General features: G+C 50.6%; 6 protein-coding genes across 6 annotated transcripts; 3 read left to right on the forward strand and 3 right to left on the reverse strand.

Moving 5' to 3' along the window:
• Window positions 1–163: 163 nt before the first annotated feature.
• MRS44_012238 (uncharacterized protein) lies at window positions 164–787 on the reverse strand (the record flags this gene model as incomplete). The annotated part of the gene is made up of 1 exon (XM_046276201.2): window positions 164–787. The coding sequence occupies one exon, from the start codon at window positions 785–787 to the stop codon at window positions 164–166; it is 624 nt and encodes a 207-aa protein (XP_046133311.1).
• A 303-nt stretch (window positions 788–1,090) lies between these two features.
• MRS44_012239 (uncharacterized protein) lies at window positions 1,091–1,708 on the reverse strand (the record flags this gene model as incomplete). Its single annotated transcript, XM_046276200.2, has 1 exon — window positions 1,091–1,708. The coding sequence occupies one exon, from the start codon at window positions 1,706–1,708 to the stop codon at window positions 1,091–1,093; it is 618 nt and encodes a 205-aa protein (XP_046133310.1).
• A 756-nt stretch (window positions 1,709–2,464) lies between these two features.
• On the forward strand, window positions 2,465–6,550 carry MRS44_012240 (uncharacterized protein; the record flags this gene model as incomplete). Its single annotated transcript, XM_065618732.1, has 4 exons — window positions 2,465–2,558; window positions 2,610–4,171; window positions 4,244–5,615; window positions 5,685–6,550. The coding sequence occupies 4 exons, from the start codon at window positions 2,465–2,467 to the stop codon at window positions 6,548–6,550; spliced, it is 3,894 nt and encodes a 1,297-aa protein (XP_065474804.1).
• A 1,059-nt stretch (window positions 6,551–7,609) lies between these two features.
• MRS44_012241 (uncharacterized protein) lies at window positions 7,610–8,284 on the forward strand (the record flags this gene model as incomplete). The annotated part of the gene is made up of 2 exons (XM_046283580.2): window positions 7,610–7,966; window positions 8,018–8,284. 2 exons carry the CDS (start codon window positions 7,610–7,612, stop codon window positions 8,282–8,284), a joined length of 624 nt encoding a protein of 207 aa, XP_046133308.2.
• A 779-nt stretch (window positions 8,285–9,063) lies between these two features.
• On the forward strand, window positions 9,064–10,711 carry MRS44_012242 (uncharacterized protein; the record flags this gene model as incomplete). The annotated part of the gene is made up of 4 exons (XM_046272108.2): window positions 9,064–9,251; window positions 9,311–9,961; window positions 10,018–10,437; window positions 10,489–10,711. 4 exons carry the CDS (start codon window positions 9,064–9,066, stop codon window positions 10,709–10,711), a joined length of 1,482 nt encoding a protein of 493 aa, XP_046133307.2.
• A 407-nt stretch (window positions 10,712–11,118) lies between these two features.
• Window positions 11,119–13,830, reverse strand: MRS44_012243 (uncharacterized protein; the record flags this gene model as incomplete). The annotated part of the gene is made up of 1 exon (XM_046276199.2): window positions 11,119–13,830. The coding sequence occupies one exon, from the start codon at window positions 13,828–13,830 to the stop codon at window positions 11,119–11,121; it is 2,712 nt and encodes a 903-aa protein (XP_046133306.2).
• Window positions 13,831–15,056: the final 1,226 nt, after the last annotated feature.

Below are 15,056 nucleotides of genomic sequence, written 5' to 3' on the forward strand. Positions count from 1 at the left end.
GGATCGAATCTCGGCGCCCTACTTCTTTTCTCGCCTGGGTCAAATCGTAGCCTTCTCATCAATAGCCTCTCCAAAAGCGGCCATCAACACAACAGGGAAAGATGTTCGTCCACACATGACGGCATCAAAACCCAATCGTAAAACACCGTATAGATCATAGACTTCATGGGTTCGATTGACCAGCCCAGCTCATCCGCTCAGCAATGTATTGCGCTCCAGTTCCCTTGTTGATGTTTTGATGCCCATTGGCTAGATTGCTGAATAGATCCCCCTTTCCATAATGAGCCACCGCTGCCGCCTGGTTCATTAGCATAGGTGGCTGTGACAGAGTCAGCTCTTCGATGGCTTCTGCCAGTTGATGATCCTGGTCGACCGTCGCTTCGATTATGCATTCGTTGACAAGCTCCTGGGGCCCTTGCAAAAGCTGCAGTAGGACCACCTCGATCCCGCTGGCGTTTGGTTTTCGCAGAAACTCCTCATAGCAACTTCCTCTCTCGGTTTCAGAGGTATCCGCTACAACTCTAAAGATGGCCGACAAGCTTTTGGCTGCTCCTTTGGTCGATTCCAGAGCATCGAGAATTGCAGGGTCATCGGGATCCAGGCTATTCACCTTCCGCTGATCCTGGATACCCCCCAGAATCTCCTGTACAAGAGAAACCCATTTCCGTGTGTTGCCGAAACTCGGCGGTAGATTATCATGGGGAAGAATTGCCTCCCATTTTTCTGCGACGTCGTTAAGAAACAGGAGGGTGGAAGAAACGACCTTGTCGATGCGTTGACATGGCATTGCGTAGAACGTGAAGAAAGAGGCAAAGCATGGAGAAAGGTAATAAACGCTGCGCTAAACTTCAAATGTGGTGGTTTATATAACGCCTTGTCATGCAGGACTGATACGTGTCAGCGTCAGGCAGACTGGAAGGGCGATTTCTGAACAGCCTTACTCTTCACACTACCCCAAAATGCCAATCACACCATGTCCTAGTAAGCCGATCAAATATTTATTTAATTACAAAAAGGGCATGTAGTTAAGGTGAGATAATGCTATACATAAAATGTAATACATGCTTATCGTTCATTGAAGTGAGATTGATCACTGCCGAGGACCCCCCTGAATAATCATCGAGTGTGCAAAAATCTGTTGCCCCTTGCCCATGTTGACATGCTGCTGGCCGCCTCCCATGTTGCTGAACTGGTGACCTATTCCGTAATGGGCAACCGCCGAGGCCTTGTATATTGAAGGGGTTGGGTCGGCCAGAGCCTGAATCGTACCGGGAACTTTGCCGTCTGTGGGAGGTTTGATGGTCTGGATTGCCGCCAACAATTGCACATTTTCCAGTAGTCTTTTCATCAGTTGTTCCATCTTGCCCTCCTTGGCGAGTCTGCGCACAGCGAGGAGAGAGCGATCGGCAAATGTGGCGCCAGGTTGGATGGTCACGTCCTGCATAATGCTCTTCAGCCGCAGAGCCTGATCTTGGCAAGACTCGAGCAGGGCTTGGACGGCCCCGAAGTCGCCCTGCCCTTCGGTCGATTCTTTGATGCGTATTTCTGCGGCCTGCAAGACGGCTCGTATGAGGGGTAAACGCTCAGATACTGCGTTGAATCCATCTGGAAGATCGCGGCCATCCTTGATGGTTTTGACCAGTTTCGAAGTTCCGTCGATAATGCCAATGATGGCCGATATGAGACTAATGACCTCCATGCCTGACATGATGTTGCGGTGACTCGGAAATCTCTAGTGGAAAAGCGTGACGAGGGAGATAAGTTTTCGTTGGGTTATAACCCTTGCACTCTGCATTGACGCCCGAGTCGACACATTCTTTCTCACTTTCAACCCATTAGATTGGTTGAGCTTGCCGAGTGGCTGAGACCTGGGGTTTCACAAGGCAATTCTGATGCGGTGAGACTGCACTTCTGCCTGCCAGCCCGCCTGATAAGTACATGGGCTTCAATTTGTGGCATGCACCAATACGAATGAAGCTGTTTGGGGGCGGGCTTCTTTCCTGCGCTCATTGGCGAACAAGTATCTTACTGCCTCTAACTCTAGAGCTGGTTAGGCAGGGACGTGCGGGAGGTTTCCGGTATTTGGGAAAGAAGTCTGAGACCTTGCTACCACTTCCTAAACCCTGACCGAGAACTACCCTCTTTTATCATCCCTTTTCGGCCTTCATTGTTATTGAGCAGCATCTGCCAGATCACTGCTGTCGCCGCCGTGTAGCTAACTGGCTACGTATGTAGCCGAGCGGTACATAGCATGCACCTTGTGTCCCTCAAACCCCCGTCCTGAGACGCTCGAATACGTGAGCTGGCCCATTTGGAATCCTCCTTGCTGTGTTGACCGAATCAGCTCAGTTCTGTTTGCTCCTTCAGTCTGCCATCACATCTCGTTGTGTTTTCGATCAGACAACGGAATTACCCAACCCTGGCTTTCGACTCGCTTAAGTGTCACACATGAGAACCATCCACCATGTCGGCAACCCACGTGGGAAGGGGCGACATGTTCCATAATGCAGGCACACAAAACATCTGCAAGGATAGTGGTACTCAGATTATTCAAACTGGTGAGTCGACGCAAGACCTGATAAGACGTCAACGACTTATGGACTCGGTAGGTCCGGACGACGAAGCAACCCAGGACCGCCGATGCAGCAAGTACTTAGAACAAAACGGCTACGATCCAGCAGACCAGAAAGCCAATGCTGAAAGACAAGGAGGCCAGCTTTTTGAGGGTGCTTGCCAGTGGATCTACGACAACGCCGAGTTTCAACAATGGGCTAATGGCACAGATCCCCCTAGCCTATGGCTCCATGGGGGACCAGGCAAAGGCAAAAGTATGCTCCTGTGCAGTGTCATCAACCATCTGTTAAAGTGGGCTGAAGGAGCACCAGATGGTTCTCATCCAAGTTGTCTCGTGGCATATTCCTTCTTCAGTGATCCGGACGGCGTTTACGAAGCATCGTTTGTGGTGGCTAGCCTTGTATACGGGCTTGTCAAACAGCAGCCCTCATACCTCCGTCGTGTCTCGAAGGTTTACGACCACGAAAACAAATACCCATTCCAAGGAAGACGATCATTTACCGCCCTGGAAAAAATCCTGGAAGACATGCTGCGCGACGCAACAGGGAATAGGGTCATATTGGTGGTGGATGCACTCGACGAATGCAAGACCGATCTCGACAGACTCCTGGATCTGATCCTCAGGACATCGTCTATCCAAAACGTCAGATGGCTGGTATCCAGTCGAGGACTTCGAACCATTCACCAGAAGTTTGATGCAACGGAATCAAAGATGCGAAAGTTGAGCCTTGATCAAACCGGAGCAGACATCCAGAAAGCTGTTCAAGTCTACACACGTCACCAGATGTGGCGTCTTCACCATCTCAGGATGAGCGAAGAGGAGAGAGAAGAACTTGAAAATCGACTATTACGAAAAGCAGGCGGGACATTTCTGTGGTTGTCTATTGTCATGGCCGAGCTCGGAAACGTGGCCAGTTGGGACATCGATGATGTTGTTGATGGGCTGCCAGATGATCTCGAGAGTCTCTACGTGAATCTACTGCAGAGTCTGCTAGAAGGTGTTGAGCAGAAGAAAAACAAGAACCTGGTCAAAGACGTTCTCTACAAAACACTTGTTACGACAGCAGCCGCTCTACGACCACTCTATATCGAAGAACTGAAGGAATTGGCCGAGTTTCCTGCAAAGATTCGCGACAACAGCCAAGTAGAAGAGGTTATCGACAAATGTGGCGCCTTTCTCACTTGCCAAAACAACCAAGTCTTCCTGATTCATCTTTCCGCCAAGGAGTTCTTGACACCTGAAAAGTTGCAGTCGGCGTTTCAGTCTAACCATGTCGATATTCACTCCCATTTGTTTTCCCGCTCGATGTCTGTCATGGAGGAAAACCTGAAGCGCGATATCTACAACCTGAAGAAGCCAGAAATTCCTATCTGGGAGATTGACCTTACCCGATCTCCGGATCCACTGTCTGGCCTTAAGTATTCCTGCGTTCACTGGATTGATCATCTTGAACAAGTTCAGTTTCAAAATCGATCGCACTACCAGGCTGTGAGACTCTTCATCGAGAACTCGCTTTTGCGCTGGCTGGAGGCAATGAGCTTGCAGAAAAAAATTGAAGAAGCAATCAATGCTGTTGAAAAGCTACGGAGCCTAATGGTAAGTTTGAAAATTCCCATTCTTACCTGACTTCGTTTCATGCTTCGAACGAGGTGGCTAGATATGCTTTAGACTTGCAGTCTAACCTTTGATCAGCAGAACACAAAAGACTACGAACTGGACACTCTTACTGACGATACCGCCCGCTTCGTCGAAGTTCACAGAGAAACAATAAGGATCCATCCTTTGCAAATCTACATATCTGCTCTTCTATTCAGCCCAACCGGCAGCTGTGTCAGAAGGTTTTATAGAGGAGAAGAACCCGACTGGATCTCATTGAAGTCAAAGAGGGAAACCACTTGGAGCCCCCGGGCCGAGAGACTCTTTACGCTTGCTCCGCCATCGATGTTGGATATTTCGACAGATGGAAATCTGCTGGCTTCTATTTTTCGACCGGACTGGCAGGACGAGGAGTGGGAGGAGCTGTACGACGAGTTGGAGTGGGAGTGGGGGGCGGACTACCCTCATTCACAACACCCCAGTTCCTTGCTTGAGATCTGGGACTTGAACTCGCATGAGCCAATTAGTAGACTTGGCCTTGACTTTAACGTTCTCGCGATTGGATTTCTACGTGATGGTAAGCGGCTTGCCCTGGCAGGAAATCCGAACCGCTTCGAGATCTGGAATGCGGAAACGGGGTCACGCTTACAAACACTTCAAAGCCTCGATGAACCCAGTGTTTGCTTTACTTCTCTGGCATTATCTACTTCAGCACATCTAGACCCAAATGAAGATGTGATAGCATCTGGCTTAGATAATGGGGCGGTCAGATTCTGGAATCCGGCTACTGGGGACTGCACAAGAAGCATCCACACGTCCGGGGAAAGAGTTGGCGCCTTGACATTTTCGCAGGATGGCCAGAAATTAGCTGTTGGCTTGGAAAATGGGACAGTCGAAGTGTGGGATTTCCGATCAGGAACACTCGTTTGGAAATTGAAAGGCGATGGTGACACAATCGCGTCGATGACGTTCTTAGGGGACGATCAGCTTGTGTCTACCTCAGAAGGAGACGAAATAAGCATTTGGGACCTGCAAACGGGCGGTTGTATCCGAAACTTATACATGTGGACTGTAGGATTGGTCGTGTCGCTGGGGAGTGGTGGGCTTTTTGCCTCCGCGACACGTGATGAGCCAATGGTCAGGATTTGGAACAACAAAGGGGACTCTATCCAGCTTTTTGAAGGAAATGAAGAGGGTTCCAATGTTCTGGCCTTTTGTCCTGAGCAACAGCTCCTCGCTCACGCCACCTTCTACGGAGTCGATATCTGGGATTTGAAGCTGTTTCCATTTATCAAGCATATCCCTTTACACATCGAGCAGGTACTTTCGACTACGCTTTCTTCCGACAGTCTATTGCTTGCATCAGGCTCGGAAGATTCGATCAAAATCTGGAACACGACCAACGGCACCTGCATCCGTTCAATCGACTGCGACTTGGTTGGAGGTGAGCTTGCCTTTTCTCCGAACAGTCGCTATCTTGTATCGCGATGCAGAACTGGTGAGTAGCCAAAAGTTCTCGCCGAATTGACCATTTGGAACGCAGATGATGGCCAGGCTGTCAAAACCTTCCCCAAAGTCAGGGGGTGGGAGGCTTTTTCCCCAGACGGCAGACTGCTCGCACTGGCCTTGTCATCCATCGTGACGGTATGGGACATGGATGCCTCTAAGCAACACCATCAAATCCAATGCAGCGCCACCTGTCTCGTCTTCTCAGCTGACGGCAACAAACTTGCATTGGCTTCAGACACGAAACTGGAGATCTGGGACATGTCCAACGGCAAGCGCATCTGGACTGTTGGCCATCAACGGACTAGAGTTAGATCCATCACACTATCTGCAGATACGCGGTTGCTTGCTGCGGCCAGCCAAAGAGGCATCGACGTTTGGGACGTCAGCGCCGGAGAGCTGCGTGTCCCCATATTCGCTGGTCAGAGCTTGCATCACACTGTGTACGCAGTTGCTTTCTCTCCCAACCGAGAGTTATTGGCCTGGATTAGTGATGGTGAGATTGGAATGAGGAACTTGAAGGATGGCAGGGAGACTCGCTTCTCGCTTGATGGCGGGAAACGGCGCTTCTCGAGTTATGAGTGGCTCTCGTCTGGCCCTGGACTTTCCGGCAGGGCCACCATCCAGTTCAAAGGTCCTGACTGCTCAAGGTTGTGCACATCAATCGGTGACCTGGACATTAATGCAGATGGTGCGATAACCGGTTTCCACGGTTATCATTTGGACGAGGATCACAAGTGGATTATGAGAGGCGAAGAAAGAATGGTTCTTCTTCCTAAAGAGTATCGAGGGGGTCCGGCAAGTATTCTCTCAGGGCAAAGAATAGCGGTCAGTGGTTGGAACGGAGGAATACTTTTCTTTCAGCTTGTTTGACTGAGGTTGTGAGAAACTCCTAAGCAATGAGGGATTTGTATCAAGGCTGATATCTACCATGAAGGCATGATCAGTTTTTTTCCCCACTTGACCGTGATCCGGTGCCAGTCGCCGAAGCCAGGGTGTGTGAACTGTCCATAGCCAAGCTGGTCTTTTAAACGCAAATAACCGTAGAGAGATGCTTGGCAGCTCCTGGTAGAAACGGAAGGACATTAAGCAATGACTGAGATCTTTCTGGAATCACGCCTCTGCACGCTAGCCAGCCAAGGTTGCACGGCTGCGTGTGCTTGATTTTGGAGAGAAGATGGTTAGTTGAAGTGTGTTGCTGTACCTATCCTGAGAGTCGTGATGTGTATATTCTTGGCGCTCTCTTGTGGCAGTCTTTCTTCACTGACTCCTCTTTCTCCTACAGACTTGGTGTGCTTCTTTTACCTTGAAGGTGATTAGGTTGTGTATTTGAGACCTCCTGTATACCTGTGGAGCACTGAAAGAACTTATTTATTGACGCCATTATCTGTCATATGTTGAGGTCTCGTTTGTGTCTTGCTAAGGAGAAAGTGTGGTTTGATGAGTGAGCATCTCAAAGAGGAGTCGTTTAATTAAACCAAACATTGGAAAATAACATATGGAGTGGCTCATAAGGCGCAATCATCTTTGAAACCGTTGGCTGCATGAAATGGCATCGTCCCTAATCATAAGCGAACTGAGATTGTGATGGGGCAGTGCAGGTCTTAATCAGAGCCCCCATGGCTCTAACTGAGCAATCTGTTGGTTGTAGAGCTGGATGTGTTTCATCACTGCGTCCCGACCCTTGCCGAAGGATTCGTCTAAACAATCCCACCTCCTGTGACTCAGTGCTCAGCCTCTGCTGGTCTGCCTTGTGCCGCATCCTACAGCCAACATCGGTTTCAACCATAGTGCAGGCCAAAGCCAACAACTCCGTTGCAAGGTGACACCCAACCGAGCAGGCAAGTAAGGCCAGATTCTATAACTCCCATCTCTCTCCCGCTCACTTATTTTCTAACATGATTCTCTCAACTTACCCTCATCACAACAACAATGCCCATCGTGACCATGGCAGATTACAACACCAACAAGACTGGCGGGGCCGGCACTGGTAGCTGGAAGGACCGCAACTGTCCCAACATGCGCACCTGCTGGAGCTTCAGCTGGCGAGCCTACGACCTACGTACCAGCGACAAGAAGGCCCTGCTCCGCCGCATCGCCATGTGCCTGACCCTCGTCATCCGAACATTTCTCTCCATCCTGGGAATCGTCCGCAACTCGTACGGCAGCGTGCTCGTCAGCGTCATCGTCGGCACCATCCTTACCATCCTCAACTTTTTCTTCATTGGATGGTGCCTCGCTAAGATTGGAGAGGCTGAGGGACAGCGAAGAGTGTTTGGCAAGCTTGTGGTAAGTTTGGAACCAAGCATATGGTCGGCGCACAGTTGACAAGACAAACAGGGACGGGTGCACTTTGACATTTTCCTTGGTTTCTGCGCCGTCATTCATATTGTGCTCCTACTATCTGCCTTTATTGCCTGGAGGGGCTTCGGGGGCGCTGGATTGAATGGCACTTGGCTTGCCATGTGGCTGTTGATCTTTGCCGTTGCGTGGATCACGACTTGGGCCCCAGAGGGGAGAGCAACGTCTGAGTCAGCTGGGATAGGAGTCTCTAGGGTCAGAAAAGCTCCCGTGGAGAAAATAGGTGCTCTTTCAACTAGCTATTAAGATGTGGGGGAGCTGGAACTCATGTCCGTCGTGGCGAACGTACTATCTCGATTGCTCCGTATACCACAAAGGGTGGGCTGCCACTACAACAAAGTACATATTCTTTAACACGTCAATAGAATCATGACCCAATACGAAAAAAACTGCATTTTCAGCTGAATGATGATAAAGATCCATGTAGAGCCACTCATGAGTGGTTATCTGGCCTCAGGTGGTGTGCATATGGGTCATCCCATTCTAGTCATCAGTGGTACGTTGTGTCGCCATATATACAAGGTTTAGCTATTCGGACTGTCGGAAAGGACATACCGCGGCTACAGCACGATTTCTTTCGGCAGTTCTTTCGGTAAGGTATTCGAGGGGTCTAACGGTAGTAGATTGGCTATGCTACCTTATTGTACACACACCAGATGATGACATTGGGCCATGTACGGTATGTATGCTTAAACCCCGCACACTTGTCCCAGTCGAGCAGTCAGGCAATTCTTATCTCAGTTACTTCCGATTACCCCAGATTACCCCAGACTTCCCCGGTTCTAAAACGCGGGGCGGGCAACAAGATTACCGAGTCGGAATGATTCCGATTCCGATTCCAATATCAGAAACACTAAGGGAGAGTAGGTCGGCTAATGTGGTTGTCGGGAACATTATATACACGTCGATCCCGCTGCTTAAAATTATCTCATCTTGACTCTCGAGTCTACAAAGATCTACTGGGGGGCTTCCAGTACCAGCACCATTATCACCGCGCGAGATTCGACAACACCATCTCGTGCAAAATGGCAGACAAGGTTAACGACATGGCTCAGATTGAGCATGTGGCCGATGCGAGGGCCAGCTACGATGTGAACCCGAAAACCGAGCGTCAGGGGATCGATCCTGCACTTGAGAAGAAGGTTTTAAGAAAGGTCGACATGAATCTCGTCCCCATCCTCTTTTTACTCTTTCTTTGCGCATTCATCGACCGGTGAGACCTAATACCCTTGTCACTCCACTTCATATTTGCTGATGTATTCCGTGCTTCAGCATCAACATCGGCAATGCCCGTATTCAGGGCTTAGAAGCCGACCTCAACATGACTGGCCAGGATTACAACATTGCCCTGTTTACTTTCTTCATCCTCTACATCCTGCTCGAAGTGCCCTGCAATATTCTGCTCAAGAATATGCGCCCCTCCCTCTTCCTCTCGGCCATCATGACAGGATGGGGCATCGTAACCATCTGCCAAGGTCTCACGCGGTCTTTTGCGGGATTGGTCGTCTGCCGAGTCGTCATTGGAGGACTCGAAGCCGGCTTTTTCCCTGCTTGCGTGTATCTACTCAGCATGTACTACTGCCGACATGAGCTGCAGTGGCGTTTCAACCTCTTCTTTTCAGCCAGCATCATTGCCGGGGCGTTTAGTGGCCTGCTGGCCTATGCCATTGCTCATATGGATGGAGTCGCTGGCTATGGTGGCTGGAGATGGATCTTCATCCTTGAAGGTATCGCCACTGTTGTCATCGCCGTCTTCAGCTACTGGATTATTCCGGACTGGCCCGAGTCTGCCAAGTTTCTCAACGACGATGAGCGAGCGCTCCTCATTGAACGTCTCGCTCAAGACAGAAAGGACACTCACATGAACCATTGGGATAAAAAGACTGCCAAGAGAATCTTTTCGGATCCCAAGATCTATCTCAGGTACGCTAATCTTTTGTTTGGAGTCATACATCAGACCTATTTCCTAACTTTTGCAGTATCTTGATGTATATGGGCATTGTCACCACCAGCTATTCCGGTTCATTCTTCACCCCAACCATCCTGAAACAACTGGGATGGACATCCATTCGCGCCCAGATCATGTCGATCCCCATCTTCATCTTTGCAACCGTGTGCGCACTCGTATGTGCCATCGCAAGCGACAAGTTAAAGCATCGTTCAGGATTCATCTTCGGAGGTTGTCTTTTCACCACCATCGGCTATGTTATTCTGCTCAACATGATGTCTGTGAGCGTTGGGGTACGGTACTTTGCACTATTTTGTATCGTCGGTGGAGGCTACATCGCCCAACCGATTGTACTGGTTTGGGCGAGCAACAATAACTCTGGCCATTATAAAGTTGGTGTCGCTTCTGCGATGCAGGTCGGTATCGGCAATGTCGGCGGGATTATCGCCAGGTATGTTTATTCCTGTGCATGTTCGGATAGGACATCACTAACATGATCTAGCAACATGTTCGTCACCTCCCAAGCTCCAGAATACCCCTTGGGCTTCGGGCTGGGCCTCGGCCTTGTCTGGCTCTGTGTTCTCAGCTCACTCGTATTTCTGTTTTACATAAAGCGTGAGAACAAGCTGAGAGATCAAGGCAAGAGGGACGACAGGTATAACCTGCCAGAGGATGAAAGAAACAATTTGGGAGACGATCATCCAGCTTTCCGGTTCACCTTCTGATTGACCTTGGCTGTCTGGAATGATGTAGGGCTTCTCATATTGAATATAGGACTCTTGGAGAAACTGTTAAACGCCATGCATCCGTGAATAATAACTATCTTCCCAAACCCTAGCCAGGGTTTCGGCGTATGTACTTGATACACACTTTGGTACCCAAATATGCTTAGTGAGGAGGGTTCTGGGCCTTGGTTTGTGTAACACATTAGATAGCATTAGAGTGGAAGACTGCACTGTGCTCGCATTTCGCGCTTGTTTCAGGGCGTAGACGTCTGTCAGTAGGAGGAACACGCATGTGGGTAGATTGAGTGTCTTGGAAAGATCAGATGGAGTTACTAGAGATACGTGTTTAGAGCAAGTAACCGCTTTAAAGAAACTTCATAAAGGCATCTCTCACAGCTGTAAGCAGCTCACACGCCAAAATGGACAAAAGGGATCCAACTTGCTCCGTCCTCGCCCGACTCATCCGCGCTAGGGTCCACGAATACACACTTTCTTGCACCAGTCTGATCTGCTCCTACATTTGGACGTCTCGTGTCATTCCGCAGCCTTAAAGCAGCCTTGTGAAGGCTACGGCATACAGATTCATCTGTCATGTCCTCAAGCATATTCTCATACGTGGCTGTCGCCATCATAACGCTGTCGCCGTCATCAACCCCCCACAAGGTTCCAATGACGTGGCGGAACCCAGCTAACTGGTATGCGCCGATGAGATGAACGCTCTCATCTCGAAACTTTAACTTGGAAACCTGGCCAGTCTCACATGCGGAAAGGTAGGCCAAGAAAGGGCTGCCTTCGCTCAGATTCACTTCGAGAACGTCGCCCACAGTCAAGGGATCTGTTTCCCAGTCATGCAGCAGCAATGCACTGCGCAAAGGGTCGGAGATATTCTCCACGCCGTGGCCTGCAAAGTGGAAGATCCGACAGGTTTTGAGGCGCCGGAGGACGTCTTGTTTGTCCACCCTGCCATCGCCGAGCCTGACACTGTAGAAATCCTTGGATGCGAAGAGGGCCTCTACCGTCTGGACTTCCTTGACCGCGCCTCTCAGAAGGGAGCGGTTTGGCGCGTTAGCTATGGCTACTAGAAGCGCTTTGCTTTCTTTTGGTCGCGGAAGAGAAGAGACACGACGCCGGCCGTCTACGAGGGCCTTGATTGATGAGCTGTACGACGATACGGCAAGGTCAATCACACTATCCGTCAAACCCTCAGAGTGATAGCCCGCGGCGTGAAAAGGGAACCTGCTCAGGATGCCAGTGGGAATCCACCAAATACGTGGCAGGCACCCGTCCGGCGACGGCCGAGTAAGGCGGAGTTCGTCTAGGACCGGCTTGGTGATGGAATCCCAGAGCCACCTGAGCATAGCAGGCCTCTGCAGGTTCCTGGACCATTTTTCCAGATCTTCAAGCGTAACCCCGTTGAGATTCAAGATATGGACTCTATCCCTCCCGATTAGGATGGCATCGACACCTCGGTACGCGCTCACAGTGAGAACGATAAGATGGCCCTGCGCCGCCTCATGGATTTCCTTATTGCTTGGCGGCTTCAGGAAGCGCTCGAATCCCTCCTTTTGGCGAATTTCGTCCAAAAGGGTGTCAAACTCGCCACTAGCAGTGTGCTGTCTCGGTGAGTCATCCTGCAGCTCATCCCGGAGCGAGTCAATCCGTTCGGCGAGCTCAGGGTAGTCTCTGCGGAGCGCGACCAGATCGGGACGCAACTCGGCCACGGAGGCGGCTAGTGACTGACGACCCATCTCAAGCAGGCGAAGAGCCGCGTATCCATCCTTGCCGCTTTGGAGAGCCGCAGCCGCGGCGTCGGCACCGAAACCTACGACGTCGTCGGCGCTGAGCAGCCGCTGCTTGTCTGAGGTGCGGATCGCGCGTGACGAGAGCTTGGGGATCAGCTCGATGGCTTCGAGGGAGACCTCGTACGCCTCCTGCCATCTGGCCATGTCGCAGCAGATACGGAGCATTATCCGGCCGGCTTGCACGCGGTGGAAGACCGATGGGTAATGGGGACTGCGGAGGGCTTGCCTGAAGTGGCCCAGTGCCTCATCCGCCTCTAACTCTGACGCAGACCGGCAGAAGCGGGCGTATAAGAACAGACCTAGGAAGTTTTGCAGGTGGGCGTGAATGGGATGGTCATCTGGTGTTCCGTTAAGTGTTGATCTCGCAACGTCCATCGCCTCATCAAGGTCGGTCGTTGTCTCCGAGTCGGTCATTTCGTATCTTTGGAAGAGGCGCATCGCGAGGTTGACACCGATCTCCAAGCCACTAGCGTGATTGGTTGGGATCTTCCTCTGTGCTTCTCGAAGTGATTGAATGGCCCTGTCAAGGTCGTTCGTCTGTTGTGTGACCCCGGCTCGTCCGCCAAGCGCATTTGCAAGTGTACACAGCGCGCGCGACCTCAAAAGGGAATTCTCGCTTGCATATCTGAGTGCCTCCTCTGACAACTCGACAGCTCTGTCTATATCGCTGCAAGAGTCGTCTTCGTCCTGCTCGTAGCGTCTTTGCAAACTGGCAGCGAGGTTTAGAAGCCACTCCACCCGGCTGGTCTGCCATTCTTCCCAGGGAACAGCCGCAATGAGACTTTCCCTGATGTCGATGGAGCAGTCCAAGTCGCCCAAGGACCCTGCCATTTGGAAACGCTCCTCGAGTCTGGCCGCCAGGGTGTTTAAGGCATGGATCTCAACGCTAGGGTTGTGTAGGATGGTGCCTTTGGGTCTGTCCAGAATGGATCTAGCTTGTGGTGAAGCACTCACTGCTTCATCGCTGAGCCTGATTGACTCGTGGAGGTCTTCAGGGTCTCCGTCTTGCCAGTACCGATGCCCTAAGGCCTTGGCGTAATTGCTCGCGCGCTGGGTTTGATGGTTGTCATTTCCAATTGTAACTCCAAGTTCGTAAAGCTCTCGGGCGAGGTTGAGAGCATAGTCTAGGTGGTGCCTGGAGCTGCCTGACTCGAAAAGATCCAGGAGGGTTGCGACAAGCGTGTCTCGTGCCTGTTCTCCTCCTGGATCTTCCTCATCGCGCCATTCGCAGAGTGCAATTGCGCTGTCTATCTCTTCGGGAGATCCTTCCCCGACATAAGCTCGGAGATCCAGTTGGTGGAATTGCGTATCTGCCATATCGTGGTTGGGCAAAACTGAAACTGAAGTGACACCTGAATAGGGTATGAACTCCCAGATTGATTCAATGTCGGAAGGTAAGAAATGATACCAGATTAGTGACGTCTGTGCTTGTTTAGAGGCTTGAACTTAAGAGAGATAGGACACAAGTTAATTGTGAAGATGTGCTGGAACTTGAAGAGCAAGAGGCTAATATAATAAGGGGGTTATTAGGCAGCAGCCGATATCTGCCCTTGCAAGTTAGGCTTGCATGTTAATATGCATGGCTGCCATTTTAGTAACATCCCTAAGCCGGCAATGTTTTGTCTCATACACGCCGGGCGAAAGTGCATGTCAGAAAGGAGGTGCATGCCTCGCATGGAGCTTCTCAGTCTAACCTTTCTAGGCTTTGAACTCTTAATAAGGACAGGGCGTATTACGGAGGGTACAGGTCTGTTGGATCAAGAAGCAGTGGCGTGCTGAGAGCAGCCAGCCGAAGCCTGATTTCAGAATGAGAAATCAGGCTGTGGGATCTGCTACTCCACGACACGTAGCAGAAAGGACGTTCATCTCGACAGGACGCTTAACCGAGCCGCTACTTCAAGGCGTGGAGGTTGCATCAAGGGTATTAATTCCCATTCAATTACAGGTTTACCGAGGGCGGACCATATCGCAAGACCACGCTCCAGTTCAAACATTGCCACAGCTCAAGGTTATGCGCAGCAATCGGTGAACTAGATACTCGAAATGTAGGTTATATCTGGGTAGATTCTGATGGTTACAGTATCGAAGAAGGCCCTGAGTGGATTGTCAGAGACCAAGAAAGGGGATTAATCTCATGACCAAGAGCTTTATGGAGTCACATCTCTGCAGTCTGCGCGCTGACCAACAAAGGCCATACAACTGTATTTGGTTGGATTTGAGAGTAGAAAGCTGGCGTGCATCATTCAATATTGTGGGAGATTCATTCTTATTATTGATGACTCTAAAGGGGCCATCAGCGTAGACTGTCATGCGGCTTGGCAAGCATCGATATTTAGTTGAGAAACATCAGATTCGGACCCCCATGAGAGACAAAGAAAACGCCACCGGGATGATGCCCTCAATGACATTAGGCGGCAAGCATGCTTTAACGCCTTATCATTTCGATCGAGGAGGATTGGTTAGGCGCTGATCAGTCCCGTTTCAATGGCTATATCCGAAGTCGCAAAGCAATATATCCCACTCGGGAGCCCAGAAATGTCTAT

This window comes from Fusarium solani (assembly GCF_023522795.1).
Source record: "Fusarium solani strain SB1 chromosome Unknown bctg00000008, whole genome shotgun sequence".
NCBI classification, from domain to species: domain Eukaryota; kingdom Fungi; phylum Ascomycota; class Sordariomycetes; order Hypocreales; family Nectriaceae; genus Fusarium; species Fusarium solani.